The sequence below is a fragment of the Beta vulgaris genome, chromosome 1, assembly GCF_026745355.1.
Source record: "Beta vulgaris subsp. vulgaris cultivar EL10 chromosome 1, EL10.2, whole genome shotgun sequence".
In the NCBI taxonomy this organism is placed as follows: domain Eukaryota; kingdom Viridiplantae; phylum Streptophyta; class Magnoliopsida; order Caryophyllales; family Amaranthaceae; genus Beta; species Beta vulgaris.
The window spans coordinates 21,103,668-21,116,726 of NC_079202.1; the positions used below are offsets into that span (position 1 = coordinate 21,103,668).

At 37.7% G+C, this 13,059-nt stretch overlaps 1 protein-coding gene across 1 annotated transcript; it reads left to right on the forward strand.

Moving 5' to 3' along the window:
* Positions 1–10,488: 10,488 nt before the first annotated feature.
* On the forward strand, positions 10,489–11,806 carry LOC104900736 (hypothetical protein). The gene is made up of 3 exons (XM_010688241.3): positions 10,489–11,024; positions 11,237–11,314; positions 11,414–11,806. The coding sequence occupies exons 1-3, from the start codon at positions 10,860–10,862 to the stop codon at positions 11,462–11,464; spliced, it is 294 nt and encodes a 97-aa protein (XP_010686543.2). The 5' UTR covers positions 10,489–10,859; the 3' UTR covers positions 11,465–11,806.
* Positions 11,807–13,059: the final 1,253 nt, after the last annotated feature.

The following is a 13,059-nucleotide window of genomic DNA, read 5'->3' on the forward strand; positions in this document are numbered from 1 at the left end:
TAGTGCAACTTTTTATAATCATTTCCAAAAAAGTTCTATCTTCTATGACAACTTTACAATATCCAATCACGCCCCACTTATCTTCTATCTTTTTATTGAACCCACCATCTTTTGGGTCAAATTGGTTTATCAAAAATACCTAAAGAATCATTCTTTTTTCAATTACAAATGTCAAACTAAAGACTCTACTATATGGAAAAAAAATCATGCTTCGATGCAACCTTCTTCTAAAAGGAATAATATGGAAAATTGGTGATGGGCCTATGATCCTCTTTTGGAAACATAACTGGTTTTCTGAGGTTAGCCTCCTCTCTTTATTAAATTTAAAAGAAACCAACTGGATGCCTCTACTTTGCTTAAAGAATTTATTACCGCCAATCGAACTTGGGACTTTGAGAAACTCCATCTAAAGGTCTCTGAATCTAATTATTAAATTGATCAAAGGCGTTCCCTTACCGGTCTATCCTACTCCAGATAGGTTAGGCTCTAGCTCTTCTTGTGAATTCACTGTCAAATCTGCTACCTAGCTCGGACATAATCTCCCTCCTAATATCCCTAAATGACAATTTCGATGGATTTGGAATTTGGACATCCCTCCAAAATTAAAAAATTTTCTTATGCAAATTGACCATAATAGCCTTGGTGTTCGTGTTACCCTGGCCAATAGGAAAATAATTCCTATCAACCTTTGTACTCTGTTCGACTCCAACTCGAAGACTCTAGACCGTCTTTTTGGGGAGTGCCCCTCCCTCACCCCCTTAAAGATATTGCCCGACCTTCAGCTCTGGCTTCCTTTCTCCTTCTCTAATGACACACTATTGGAAATTCTTTCCAAACTTCGAAAACAAAAATCCAACTTAAGCAAATTTATTTTGTTAATATGGACCATTTGGAACGAAACAAATGAAATTATATTCCGCCAAAGCGCCCTCAATATTCATAGGATCCTTTAGTAAGCTAAATTCTTATTCTCATAATGGTCCCTTAGGAATGCTAAAGATCACTACTTTTCCTCTGAAACCCCGTTCTCCACCACTTCCATTCCTCCATCAACATCATCTATTTTCATCGCTTGGGAGCCACCTCCCCTTCTACATTTCAAACTCAAATTCGATGGATCAGTTCGTCATTCTTCTGCTGCTCTGGAGTTATCATTCGAGACACTCAAGGTATTGTTATTAAGGCTACTACTTTCAACCACGACACCACTTCTATCTTCATGGCCGAAGTTATGGCCCTCCACCACGGTATTCAGTTGGCTATTCAAGACAACATCACTCATCTTCACATCCAAGACGACAACGTGCTCATTCTTAATGCCCTTAAGGGCTGTTGGACCCCGCCATGGTAGATGTGTCACCTTTTTAAGAATATTGACCAGCTCCTCCACAACCTTCACCGTGTGGGATATCAGGCATGTCTATAGGGAAGCTAATAAGGCAGCCGATTGGATCGCCAATGTAGGACATTTAGTCAATTATGTTTTCCTTATTGATGATTGTACAAGTTTAGAGCTTTCTAATTTTCCTGTAAATGATAAGGTAGGAGCTCCCTTCGTCCGGAGGTTCTCCTAACCTTCTTTTTCCTTACCTTTCTAAAAAAATATAGATACAAACCGTGTGTCCGAATTTATGCTCTGTTCATTTGGACTGAATTAATTAAAATTTAATTCGGTTCAGTGTAGTTCAGTCACTTTTGTTTAAGTTCAATTCAGTTTATTTAGTTCAATTCATCAGTTAGTTTCTTCTTACAATTTTTATTCATTTCATTTCAGTTATATTCAGACAAATTCAACACAATTTAATTTAATTTAGTCTAGAAAGACATAGGCGACCTTTACTTGTATCTAGTGGTGTCAAAACAGGTTCTCAAACAGGTTTTGGGTATACCCACGGTGAATCAGGTCATACCCGGATAGGTCAGGATTCTGATTGTCAGTGTCCCATGTCATGATTGGTCAGGTTTTGTTGAACTGGGTCGAACACATTTGAATCATTGGATTCCCGGGTGCCGAACAGGTATGAGCATTCCATTTACGAACCGATCCAATCCCGGATATGATCACCCGTTGATATTTTTTTTGCCCGGTTTGCGCAGGTCGTATTTAAATTTCATGTACGGTTGCGTTAAGTCAAATGTACTCGGGTTAAATTAGTAATGACCTTAGTTCGATCATTGTGACACATCGGGTCCATTCGCTATTGAACGTCCGTTCAACTTCGGGTAACTCTTGATTGGGCCATCTTGATTTTGTTATGTATTTTGTAAATGAATCATATTAATAAAAGTATTAAGATCGACATATATATATACATATGTGTGTGCGCGATAAATATATGGATGACAACGAAAAACCAATAAAAACACTATATTGATTACCGTGATGTTTAGTGCATTCTCTTAGTCAACTCTTATTTCGAATAATTAACTACGTAAAACCACTCTAATTAGGGGTGATCAATGTCGGATATCGGATCCGATCCGATCCGAAAATTCGGATATCCGAAAATTTCGGATCGAAGAATTGCGATCCGAATTCGATCCGAAATTTTCAGATATCTGAACTTTTCGTATCGGATCATCGGGTTTTCGGATCAGATACCGGGTTTTCGGATCGGATCACCGGATTTTCGGATCGGGCTCGTTGACATTTTTTAAAAATCCCGATCCGTATCCGATCCGAAAGCCCGAAATTTTTTTCCGGATACCCGATCCGAAATATCCGAAATCTTAAAATCGGATTGGATATCCGAAATTTCGGATCGGATCGGCGGATTTTCGGATCGGATATTTTTGCACACCCCTAACTCTAATGAGTAAAGGACTAGAACGACTCTTCATAAGTTTTAATATTATATACTATAACCAACGATAATAATAACGAGTAGACCATTAATTTCAAACTTTATATTGATGATTTATTACTATAAGCATTATGATTGATATATAAGTTTGTAAATAGCTATGATGGTAATGAGAATAATTATACTAATAAACATAAAGCGACAATGATAATAGATAAAAATACAATTAATAACAGTTATAGTAGCAAGGCTAACAATAACAATAGGAATACAAAAAATGAACAGAAATACTAACAATAACAATATAAATACTAATATGTTGAATCATTTTAATATAAGATTGATATCAAAATAATTGTAAAACCAATCTAATACTATATTGATTATAAATTAGTATAACGACTCTTAATATGTTATAATACTATAACATATGACAATCATACATTCATGTGTTTACAACGACGGTTATGTGAGGCCTAAGTGATTACAACGAGGCCGGATTCATAAGTTGCACAACCATATAGTAATTTAACACTTAGTCAGTTACTCGGTTATTCCCTTGTCCATAAGCATTATCATTTCTTAAATCTCATATCATTGACCAAAAAACAATACGAGTATAATGTGATCATAATTGGTGATAATGATGATTAAAGTCGATCAACACAAGCTAATACGAGTATAACATGACGAAAGTCCATGTAGGGGGTAATGACTAGGCTAAACTAAATTAGTACATAGATTAATGTATTGCATTTCGACTATATGTCAATGTATAGATAGTGTATAGATCAATGTATTACATCTCTAGCTAGTATACATTAGTATAAATACAAAGTAATATAAATGGATTTGTGTATAGATTAGTCAATGTAAGTGGGTAACCATTATGATAATCGTCCTCGAGTGTAATGTGTTTCATAAACAAAGAAATCTACTTGAATGATTCAAATTACATATTATACTAAACGAATGTGTCAATGGTAGTTGATAGGAAATGCATTTTGAAACAAAAAACATCTACTTGAGCTATATGTCTTAACTTTGTATATAGTGACTATAAACAAACTATTTTATCAGTAGTCTTAAATACTTTAGTACGATATAATAATATTGGAATCATTCTAACTAATACGCGATTGATTATTAATGAGTATAGACTCTTAATATGTTCTAATAGCATAACTAACGATAATAATAATGAGTATTATATATTAACTACGAATATGCAATCAATTAGTGGATATGAGATTACTACTATAAATAATTATATTATTATTTGAAAAATGGGGTTATAAGGTATGAGATTTGGGGTTTAATTAGGAATGTGAAACATGGAGATTAGTTGTTATAAATAATAATTTGGTAGGATAATTTGTTTCTTAAGGCAAAATCCAAAATCATCTAATGGGAAAAAACTAAACCGTTAGATCATCATAATCAAGGGCACACAAGAAAATAACACAAAGCACAAGGATCATGAATATTAACCGTTAGATACATGTCATAAAACAAACTGAACCGTTAGATCCTCTCCTACCCTATTACCTTCTACCATCTCTCCTCCAAACCTAAAAAATCCTATTTCTCTATGTTCAGCCGCTACTCTTTCCATTGTGCTGCTCCTTCATTCCTTTGTCTGTCCTTGCCGAAATTCGGCCGCCACCACCACCCTTCCTCCCTTTTTTGATGCTATTTCTCTCTCATCTCTCACTCTCGTCTGCTAGCCTCTCTCATCCTCCACAACCAATGTGTTCGTTCGCCTCTCATCATCCTCGCTGAACATTAACGTCATTCTCGCTGCACATTGACGAAATCTTCCCCTTAACTTCACCAAGTCCGTTGTCATCCTCGGAAGGAATGGATTTCACCCCTCAGACCGGTCTTCTCCAATAAAGCATAATTGTTTGTCCCTCAATCGCCACCCTCATCCTCGCTCGTCCCTCCTCGAAGGCTCTCCACAATCTCTCATCCTCGCTCGTCGCTCGTCGAAGAACCAGCCACCATCTTCGTCGAAGACTCATACACCATGTTCATCTCAACCTAAAGTCACTGTGTTTTCGCACCAACACCCTCTCGTCTTCGCCGTCGTTAAGCTACGATTTTTCGAAGTCGAAGCTCTGGTCAAGTTAGGTTTTGGATCTCTAATTTCATTTTAGTTCTTGAATGATTTTCGATTTTTATTTTTGTAGTTGTTTTTGTTAGATCTGTCAAATGTTTCTCTTTGATGTGAATGTTTCCTTGAATTATTTTTTTAATTACTCATTTCAGTCATGTTTCTCTTAGATGAGTTAGTTTATATATTCTTAATTTATTTCAATTTATGAACAATTTTTTTTCCTTACTTTAACTACATTCACTCGATTCAGATTGCTGTAGTTTTATGATGAATTAATATGGTATAACAGAGACATCAATTCCTTTTTTTTATTTTGTTGTGACTAATGTTTTTGTTAATGGTATGCTGTTGAATTTGAAGCATGGGAGATGTTCCTGTTTCTTTGTCAACTTCATTCCTCTTCTCAGAATGTATTTGATGTAACGTATTCCATTGCTTCTCAAATGCTGAAGAATTGCAAACTTGGCTTAAGATTCTTATGGCTACTTTTTGCAATACTGGTGCTGAATGCCCATATTGCTCCCACCATTATCCAGATGTTAAGTAATGTTGTCGGTTAGATTAACTTTTGTCATTTACTTTAAATGTCAAATTAAAATAAGAGAGGACACAAATAATTCAAATATAAATGAAAATAAAAATATAAACCAATACATGATATTGAAAGTGTAACCCTCAAATAGTCAAATGGTCTCTTCCTTTTCCCTGTGCTTTGTTTGTGCAGATGAAGAATAAGGGGGCTATGATCGGATAGTAATATAGGGAGGTTCCAAACCTCAGCGTCCGGAAAATTATCCATCCATTCTGAATTGCAAAAAGCTTTGTCTAGTCTTTCATAGATTGCCTCGGAATTAGACCTATTGTTTGTCCAAGTATAGTTCACCCCATGATAAGGAATGTCCAATAGGTGGTTCGAGAATTTCCAATCTAGAAACTGCGTTGCTCCTCTTAAAATCAAGGAACCTCCAAGTTTTTGTCTATTGTTTTCTACCTGATTGAAATCTCCAATCAACACCCAATTGCCTTTGTTACTGTCCATTATAGTAGTGAGATTGGACCATGTTTCCGGCCTATTATCCAAGACAGGCGAACCGTAAACAAACGCGGCATAATAATTAAAACCAGTTACATCCTCGATATTACAGCATACATAGTTTTGTGAAATGCTAAAAGCAGAAACTATTACATTCTTAGACCAGCAGAGAAATAACCCCCCCCCCCTTAGCACCATCCGCATCAATCCCCTTACACCCTTGAAAACCTAGCTTACTGAAAAAAGGCTCTAAACAAGAAACCTGACACTTGGTTTCAGACAGGAAAATACAGTCACTACTATTAGTACTAGCTATGCTGGAAAAAAAACCTAAATTTTTGGAGCTAAGATTTTTAAGCCCCCTACAATTCCAACTAAGAAGACTCATATCTTGAAGCAAGACTGTTGGTCAGCCGCACCTGAAATCTTCTTCTTCAGCATAGTTTTCCTGATAGACTTCAATCCCTTGGACCTCGGATTCTTAGAGCCTTCTTCTCCTTGTGCTTTGTCGTCCGAAAGGTCTTCATCACTCAGTCCAAACTTTAGAGTGCCTTTCCCTTTAGTTTTCTTTTGAAATTTCATGTGTTTGGCTCTCGGAGGATCAACTAGAACCGGTTCATCAGTAGGGGGGAGTTGAGGTCAAAAATCTGAGCAGCGGATGATTTCTTTGCCTTTGCTTCGAACGACCTCAGATACTGCGCTATCAAACCCTTAGGCTGTCAATCTCTTTTTTTCTCCTTTTAATGAAAGGTGTGGGGGGGGGATCGATTTCTTTGCGTGCTGCCTGCTTTTGTTCATGAAGGGTTAATGAAAAAAGAGTGGGGGGAAACTCATGAAGGGTCTCCTGCTTTTGTTCTCCAGAGGAAGATCCAGTGTTCTCTTAGGAGTATTAGAGGTTGGTGCCTCAGTTTTAAGAAGGCAAACAACATCAATTGGGTTGACATCAATGATAACCTAACAGAACAACAAAAGGGCATCACCTCGATTGATCAAGCTCAGAAGGATTACGAAAATAGGTCTAATATGTTGAACGATATAGAGATAAAGTCGGGTTATTGGAGACAAAGAGCAAAATCCAGGTGGGACGAGTTCGGGGATAAAACTTCAGCTTTCTTTTACAAGAGTGTCAAAGGAAGAGCCGCGAGAAATGAAATTAAGGCGATAAAAGATGGGTTGGGAAATTGGGTAACGAACCATGCACAAATCAAAGAGCTCTTCTTAGAGTCTTTTAAGGAAATTTATCAATGTGACAAGAGCAGTGAAGAGGCTCTTCTTGTAGATGACCCTTTTTTTTCGCCGGTGGTCGCTTTGTCCCAGACCCATATTGATCTCCTTAGCAAACCATTCTCAAACGAAGAGATTAAAGCTGCTTGCTTCAGCCCGAAGCCACTCAAATCTCCTGGACCTGATGGCACTCCCCCAATTTTCTTCCAGCAGAACTGGGATATTGTGGGAAAGGATGTCATTAATAGCGTGAATTCTTTCCTTTCCTCAGGCTTCTTGCTAAAGGAGCAGAATCGAACTTTCATCACCCTCATCCCTAAAAAGGATAGACCACAGGAAACAAAAGACTTTAGACCTATAAGTCTGTGCAATTCGTCTTACAAAATCATAGCCAAAACTCTTTCAAACAGACTTAAATTGATTATGGGAAACATAGTGGATGAGTTCCAGAACGCTTTTGTCCCGGGAAGGCAAATGGCGGACAACTGTTTCATCTCACATGAAATTATCAATTGGGTTAGGAAGAAAAAGAAGGGAAATAGTTTCGCGGGAATTCTGAAGGTCGACCTGAGCAAAGCTTATGATAGAATCAAATGGGATTTCGTGGAAATAATGCTGAGAAGGATGAAATTCCCAGAGGTTTGGGTACATTGGATCATGCAATGTATCACTACTGTGTCTTACTCAGTATTGGTGAACGGAGAACCTACCAAGGTCTTTCGCCCCTCAGCTGGTCTCAGGCAAGGGGATCCACTTTCCTCCTACATCTTTATTCTTTGTATGGAGGTACTCTCGAGAAACTTATCTATGATGCAAAACAACAAGGAGCTTATCGGTCTTAAAATTGCCAGGAATGCGCCAAAAATATCCCATTTGTTCTTCGCGGATGATGCTTTGTTTTTTTTCAAAGCTAACCCAAAAAATTGTTGGGCCATTAAACAAGTCCTCGCTACATTCTGTGAAAAATCTGGAGAAAAGATCAACTTTGAAAAATCTCATGTTATCTTTAGTCGTAATACTCCGCCAAAGTTCAGGAAGATTCTCAGGAAGCCTCTAGGAGTAAGGGATAAAGAGAATATAGGATCCTACTTAGGATGTCCGATGGAAGTCGACGGTAGAACCACCTCAGTGTTCAACGACATCACTACCAAAACGGCCAACAAAATTCTTTCTTGGAAATTCAGCAACATTTCCCAGGCTGGTAAGCTTATCCTCATTAATACAATTCTGACTGCGCTAGCCTCCAACATTATATCGATTTACCTTCTTCCAGCGAAAACCACTAGGAACATCACCTCTTTACTCCTAAAGTTCTGGTGGTCGTCTTCTATGGACAAGAAACCTATATATTGGAGGAAGCGTGAACTCCTTGAAAAACATAAATTTCAAGGTGGATTGAGCTTGAGAAATGTAGCGCATGTGAATAAATCTATGCTGTTTAACCAAGCGTGGCGAATTCACAAAAATAAAGACTCTCTCATTCATAAGCTTTACACGGCCAAATATAAACAAGATCCAATACAGATGGTCATGGAAAATGAAACTCCAAAGAATGGGTCTTATGCCTTCCGCGGTCTTTTTCAAGCAACAAAAGCGTTCAAGGAAGGCCTTTATAAGAAGCTAGGAAATGGAAGGTCAATAAGAATCGACACTGACAAATGGCACGCAAACATCTCCCCAAAGCCCAAAATTCCGGAAAATCATGAGTCGAGAGAGCAATGCGTTTGGGTCTCTGATCTGATTGACCAAAACAAAAGATGGAAGCCATCTATCATATGGGATTTATTTAATACCGGGGATGCACGAGAAATTTTAGCCACTCACATTCCTCATCAGGAAATAGAGGATGAGATTGGGTGGACGAACTCGAAATCTGGGAACTTTACAGCAAAGTCTGGGTACTGGTTCCTGAATGGAGGTCAAAGAGATCATACAATACTTTCCAGCACTTGGACCAGTTTATGGAAGTCGGATATCTTTCCTAAATGGAAGTTCTTCCTCTGGAAAATTTTTAATAAGGCTCTTCCTACTGCTGATAACCTCGAGAACATCAACAATACCTGTTGCCTCTGCCAGCAGCAAACTGAGTCCATTGAACACCTATTTAGGGATTGCGTTCTTTCGCGAAGGATTTGGAGGTGTTCTTTGGGGATTGTGGCATCAAACGGAAATCATCTTACACTTCAAGAATGGATAAAAAACTTTTTGAATTTATTCAAAAAGAGGAAATCGGAGGATAGTCGAGGAGAAGAAATTGATTTTATTGCAACTTTGTGGGGAATTTGGATCCATCGGAATGAAATCATTTTTAAGGGCGAAAAAACAAACCCGATAAGAATAATGCATATCATCAGTGAACAGTCCACGAGAGCAAAGAGTGCAAGCAAAGAGGAAACCTCAAAGCACAGCAAACAGCCGAAGAGATCAAGAAAATGGGAGGCGGACCCAAGCATTCTTGAGTGGACGATAGGAGATAAAACCACAAGTAATGTTCAAGTTTTAGTGGTGGATGGAGCTTGGAAGAAGAAAGCGGGTTCGAAAGAATGGCAAGCAGCAGTGGCTTGGAAGAATATTAGTAAGGACTCTACAGAAGAATCGGCTCATAAAATCTTCGCGAAATTTCCAGCGCAAGCAGAAGCATTTGCAATTCTCAAGGCGATTTCGGACATGGCTTGGAGAACAGCAGGGATAATTATATATTCGGATAGCAGAGAAGTTATTATGGCTTTGAGAAACGATGAAAGTTCAGATAAGAACATTAGTAGCATTGTTAGGGATATCAAGAGAATAGCGAAAAGCTTCATGTTTGTCTCTTGTATCAAAACTGATAGGTCGCAAGTTAAGTTAGCTCATAACCTGGCTACACAAGCAAGGCGGAGCTAATTTTTATTTTTCTTTTTTTTTTTACCTCTTGTCAAAAAAAAAAAAAAAGTCAAATGGAATGTAATTTAATTTTTTTATTTATTTAATTATTAAATGTAAGCAAATTTATAGATTAACATATTTAAATGATGTTGTTGATATAAAAAAGTAATTGAATTTTAATAATATCTTGTTGATTATTGTCGGGTTCAGGTTTGAAAGCAGGTCTGTCTGAACAGGTCAGGATATAATCTTGTTAGGTGCCGGTCAGGTCTGGGTAATCCCAGGTCAAGTTTCGATCAGGTTTGGGAACTGACCCTTACAGGTCGAACCAGGTTCAAGTTAGGTCAGAATCAGATTGACCCAGCAATCAGATCTGTTTCTGACACCACTACCTCTATTAAAAGCCCATAGAAAAAGGTGCGCAGGGTGTCATGAAAGTAATAATATCGGCCCACACTTAGCGTACAATACAAACAGGCAACACCGCAACAGTAGTACGTTAACGTGGGCAAATTTCAGATCAACCAAATGTTTAAATTCTTTTTCTTTTGGAGTTCAGTTTCGGTTACCTTCTTCTTCGTCAAGGCATGAATGCGCGATTAAATTGAAGTGAAAACAGAGGAGAATTATTCGGAGCAGTATCACTTATCATTTCACCGAAATTTGCTGGAATAGCGACAAGAGTTTCATTACAAAATCCATAATTAATCGGACCTGCACAAAATCAGAATCAATCTGGTCTTCTGGAAATAATTTTAGTGAGGCGTTTTTGGCGATCAATTGATTCAATCAGAACCCTTATTTTCAAGTAAAAATGGGGAATGATTGGCAACGAAAATGGGGAAACGTGAGATCTTTCTTGGGAAATGCAACGGGAGGTTTAAGAGGCGGTTCCAATTTAGCTTCGTGGGTAGTAGCTGGTACTTTAGCTTATTTTCTCTGGATTAAACCTTCTCAAGATCTCAAGCGTCAACAAGAGGTAAATTTTCAGCTTTCAATTAATTCATACGAGTTTCGTTTTTTATTAGAAGCAATAAAGTCATTAGAGGTTAGACCAGGTTATCGATTTAATACGTAAAAAAAAGTGACATGATGCAGGCACATTTCGTGTAAGTTGCCGTTGTGATATACACTATTCACTGTTCACGTACTCTAGTGACAAATTCTTTTTTGGGTATGTTTGATTTATAGGAACGGGCTGCACTTGCTGCGGCAACGCCAGATCCTTATAGGTACATTGAGAAGCGCAAACCCGTTCCTGATCCTCAGGTCATTTTTTTTTGTTTGATTTTTCAGTCTGCCGTTTTGCCGCGTTTAAATTGGTATTTTTAGTAGAATTGATTTGTGTTCTGGGTTGGATGACTGCAGGAAACTGGGTTAAGATACGGCAACAAGAATAAACCCAAAGAATCTGAGTGAGGGTTTTGAAAATATTGCTCTTTCTTGTAAGTTAACAAGTGTTGTTGGACGTTGGTGTTCTTCTTACTTGAGCTGTGAATTATAAATACGAGATTGTAGTTTGTCACTGGTGTGTGTAGCTTCTTGGCCAGTTAAATTTTGTGAATTCATATATATTGCTTTAACTTAGTGAGATATGCCTATACTGTTAGCTGATTTGGCATTTGAGAAGAGTGTTCATCATTGTTTCACTCACATAATACTTCCAAGGGTACTAATGTTGTATGAAAACTTGTGTTTGCGCTCCTGATGGTTAGATCATACTTTTTGTAACGAATAAATAAAATGAACCTTTGAAATTGATTCTGCTTAGTTTTCCCTGCCGCCCTTTTGCAGTCTCAACTTATGGAGTGTTCCACCTTTTAGTATGTAATTTAAAACAATTTCACCCAAAGCTTGGATCTGTTTGTGTGTAGAATTTCGTCAAAAGTCTTGTTTGGGTCATGTGGCTTCACCAGATATTATGATGGAGAGGAACATCCTTGGTGCTATTTTACTTGCAGTCTCCAACTCTGGACTTGTTAGAAGTATCTGACATGGATAGAAAAATCGTTTGTAGGCCTTCCTATTGTATTTCATTGATCATAATAGTCAGGTTGCTGTCATACATTTTCTTATGTTCTCCAATCGACTGATGATGAAGTGACTTTATACATCTAGGATCCTGGGATGTTCCATAACATTTACTCTAGTGGGAAGGGTTTGCTAAGTACTCAGGTACTGGACAGATGATAGAAATGAACAAGTGAAATAGGCACAAACGAGATAGTAATTGTATTAAGGTGAAATCTCAGCAATTTCACAATACAATCCTTACTTTCGAGAGGTTAGGTCTCTCTTCATGCGAATCCTTTCTTTCACTCAATTTCTAGATAATTCTATCGAAAGAGCTTATCCCCTATTTATTACAACTTCCTACATTCTCTTTCTTTCTCTACTACCATACTGCTGACTCTCCTCCAACTGATTCTGTTATGAGCCGGGAAAGATTTCACTGACTACCCACTCAAATAATGCCAGCTGTAGCTGCTTGATTAATGATTTTATACCCTTATCCATCTTTCTCCTGTAGTATGTGTAGAGTATAGGATGCTGAGAGGATGTGTTAGCAATGTCTTTATATATTTGGAATAACCTGTTTGGTTTAATAGGGGCTAGAGTGGGTTCATTCACCTATGTCTCGTCATATTGAGTCTTTTATGTTTGTTTTAGGAGGACATAGAGAAGGAAATTTGTGGAGGTATGCATGCTTGCCCATTCCTTGGCTCCATGGTTAGTATGGTATGATTGAATCTCTTGCTATGGAGTTATAGGCTTTTAGGTGAGAAGACTATAGGAGAGAAAGGGGAATACTTTGCATCCCCTTTGGTGCTACTGTTTAGGTTTCTTTGTGGGTTGCTTCTTGGAGATTTAAAATGTGCACGGTATGCTTATTTTTATGTCATGCAATCTCTTAAAAAATCATGCCCTATATCTTTGTCTGCAAGTACAATGCAAAATTGTTAAAAGTAGCAAGTATCACTTAAACAACACAGGACATGCAATCACAAAAGCAT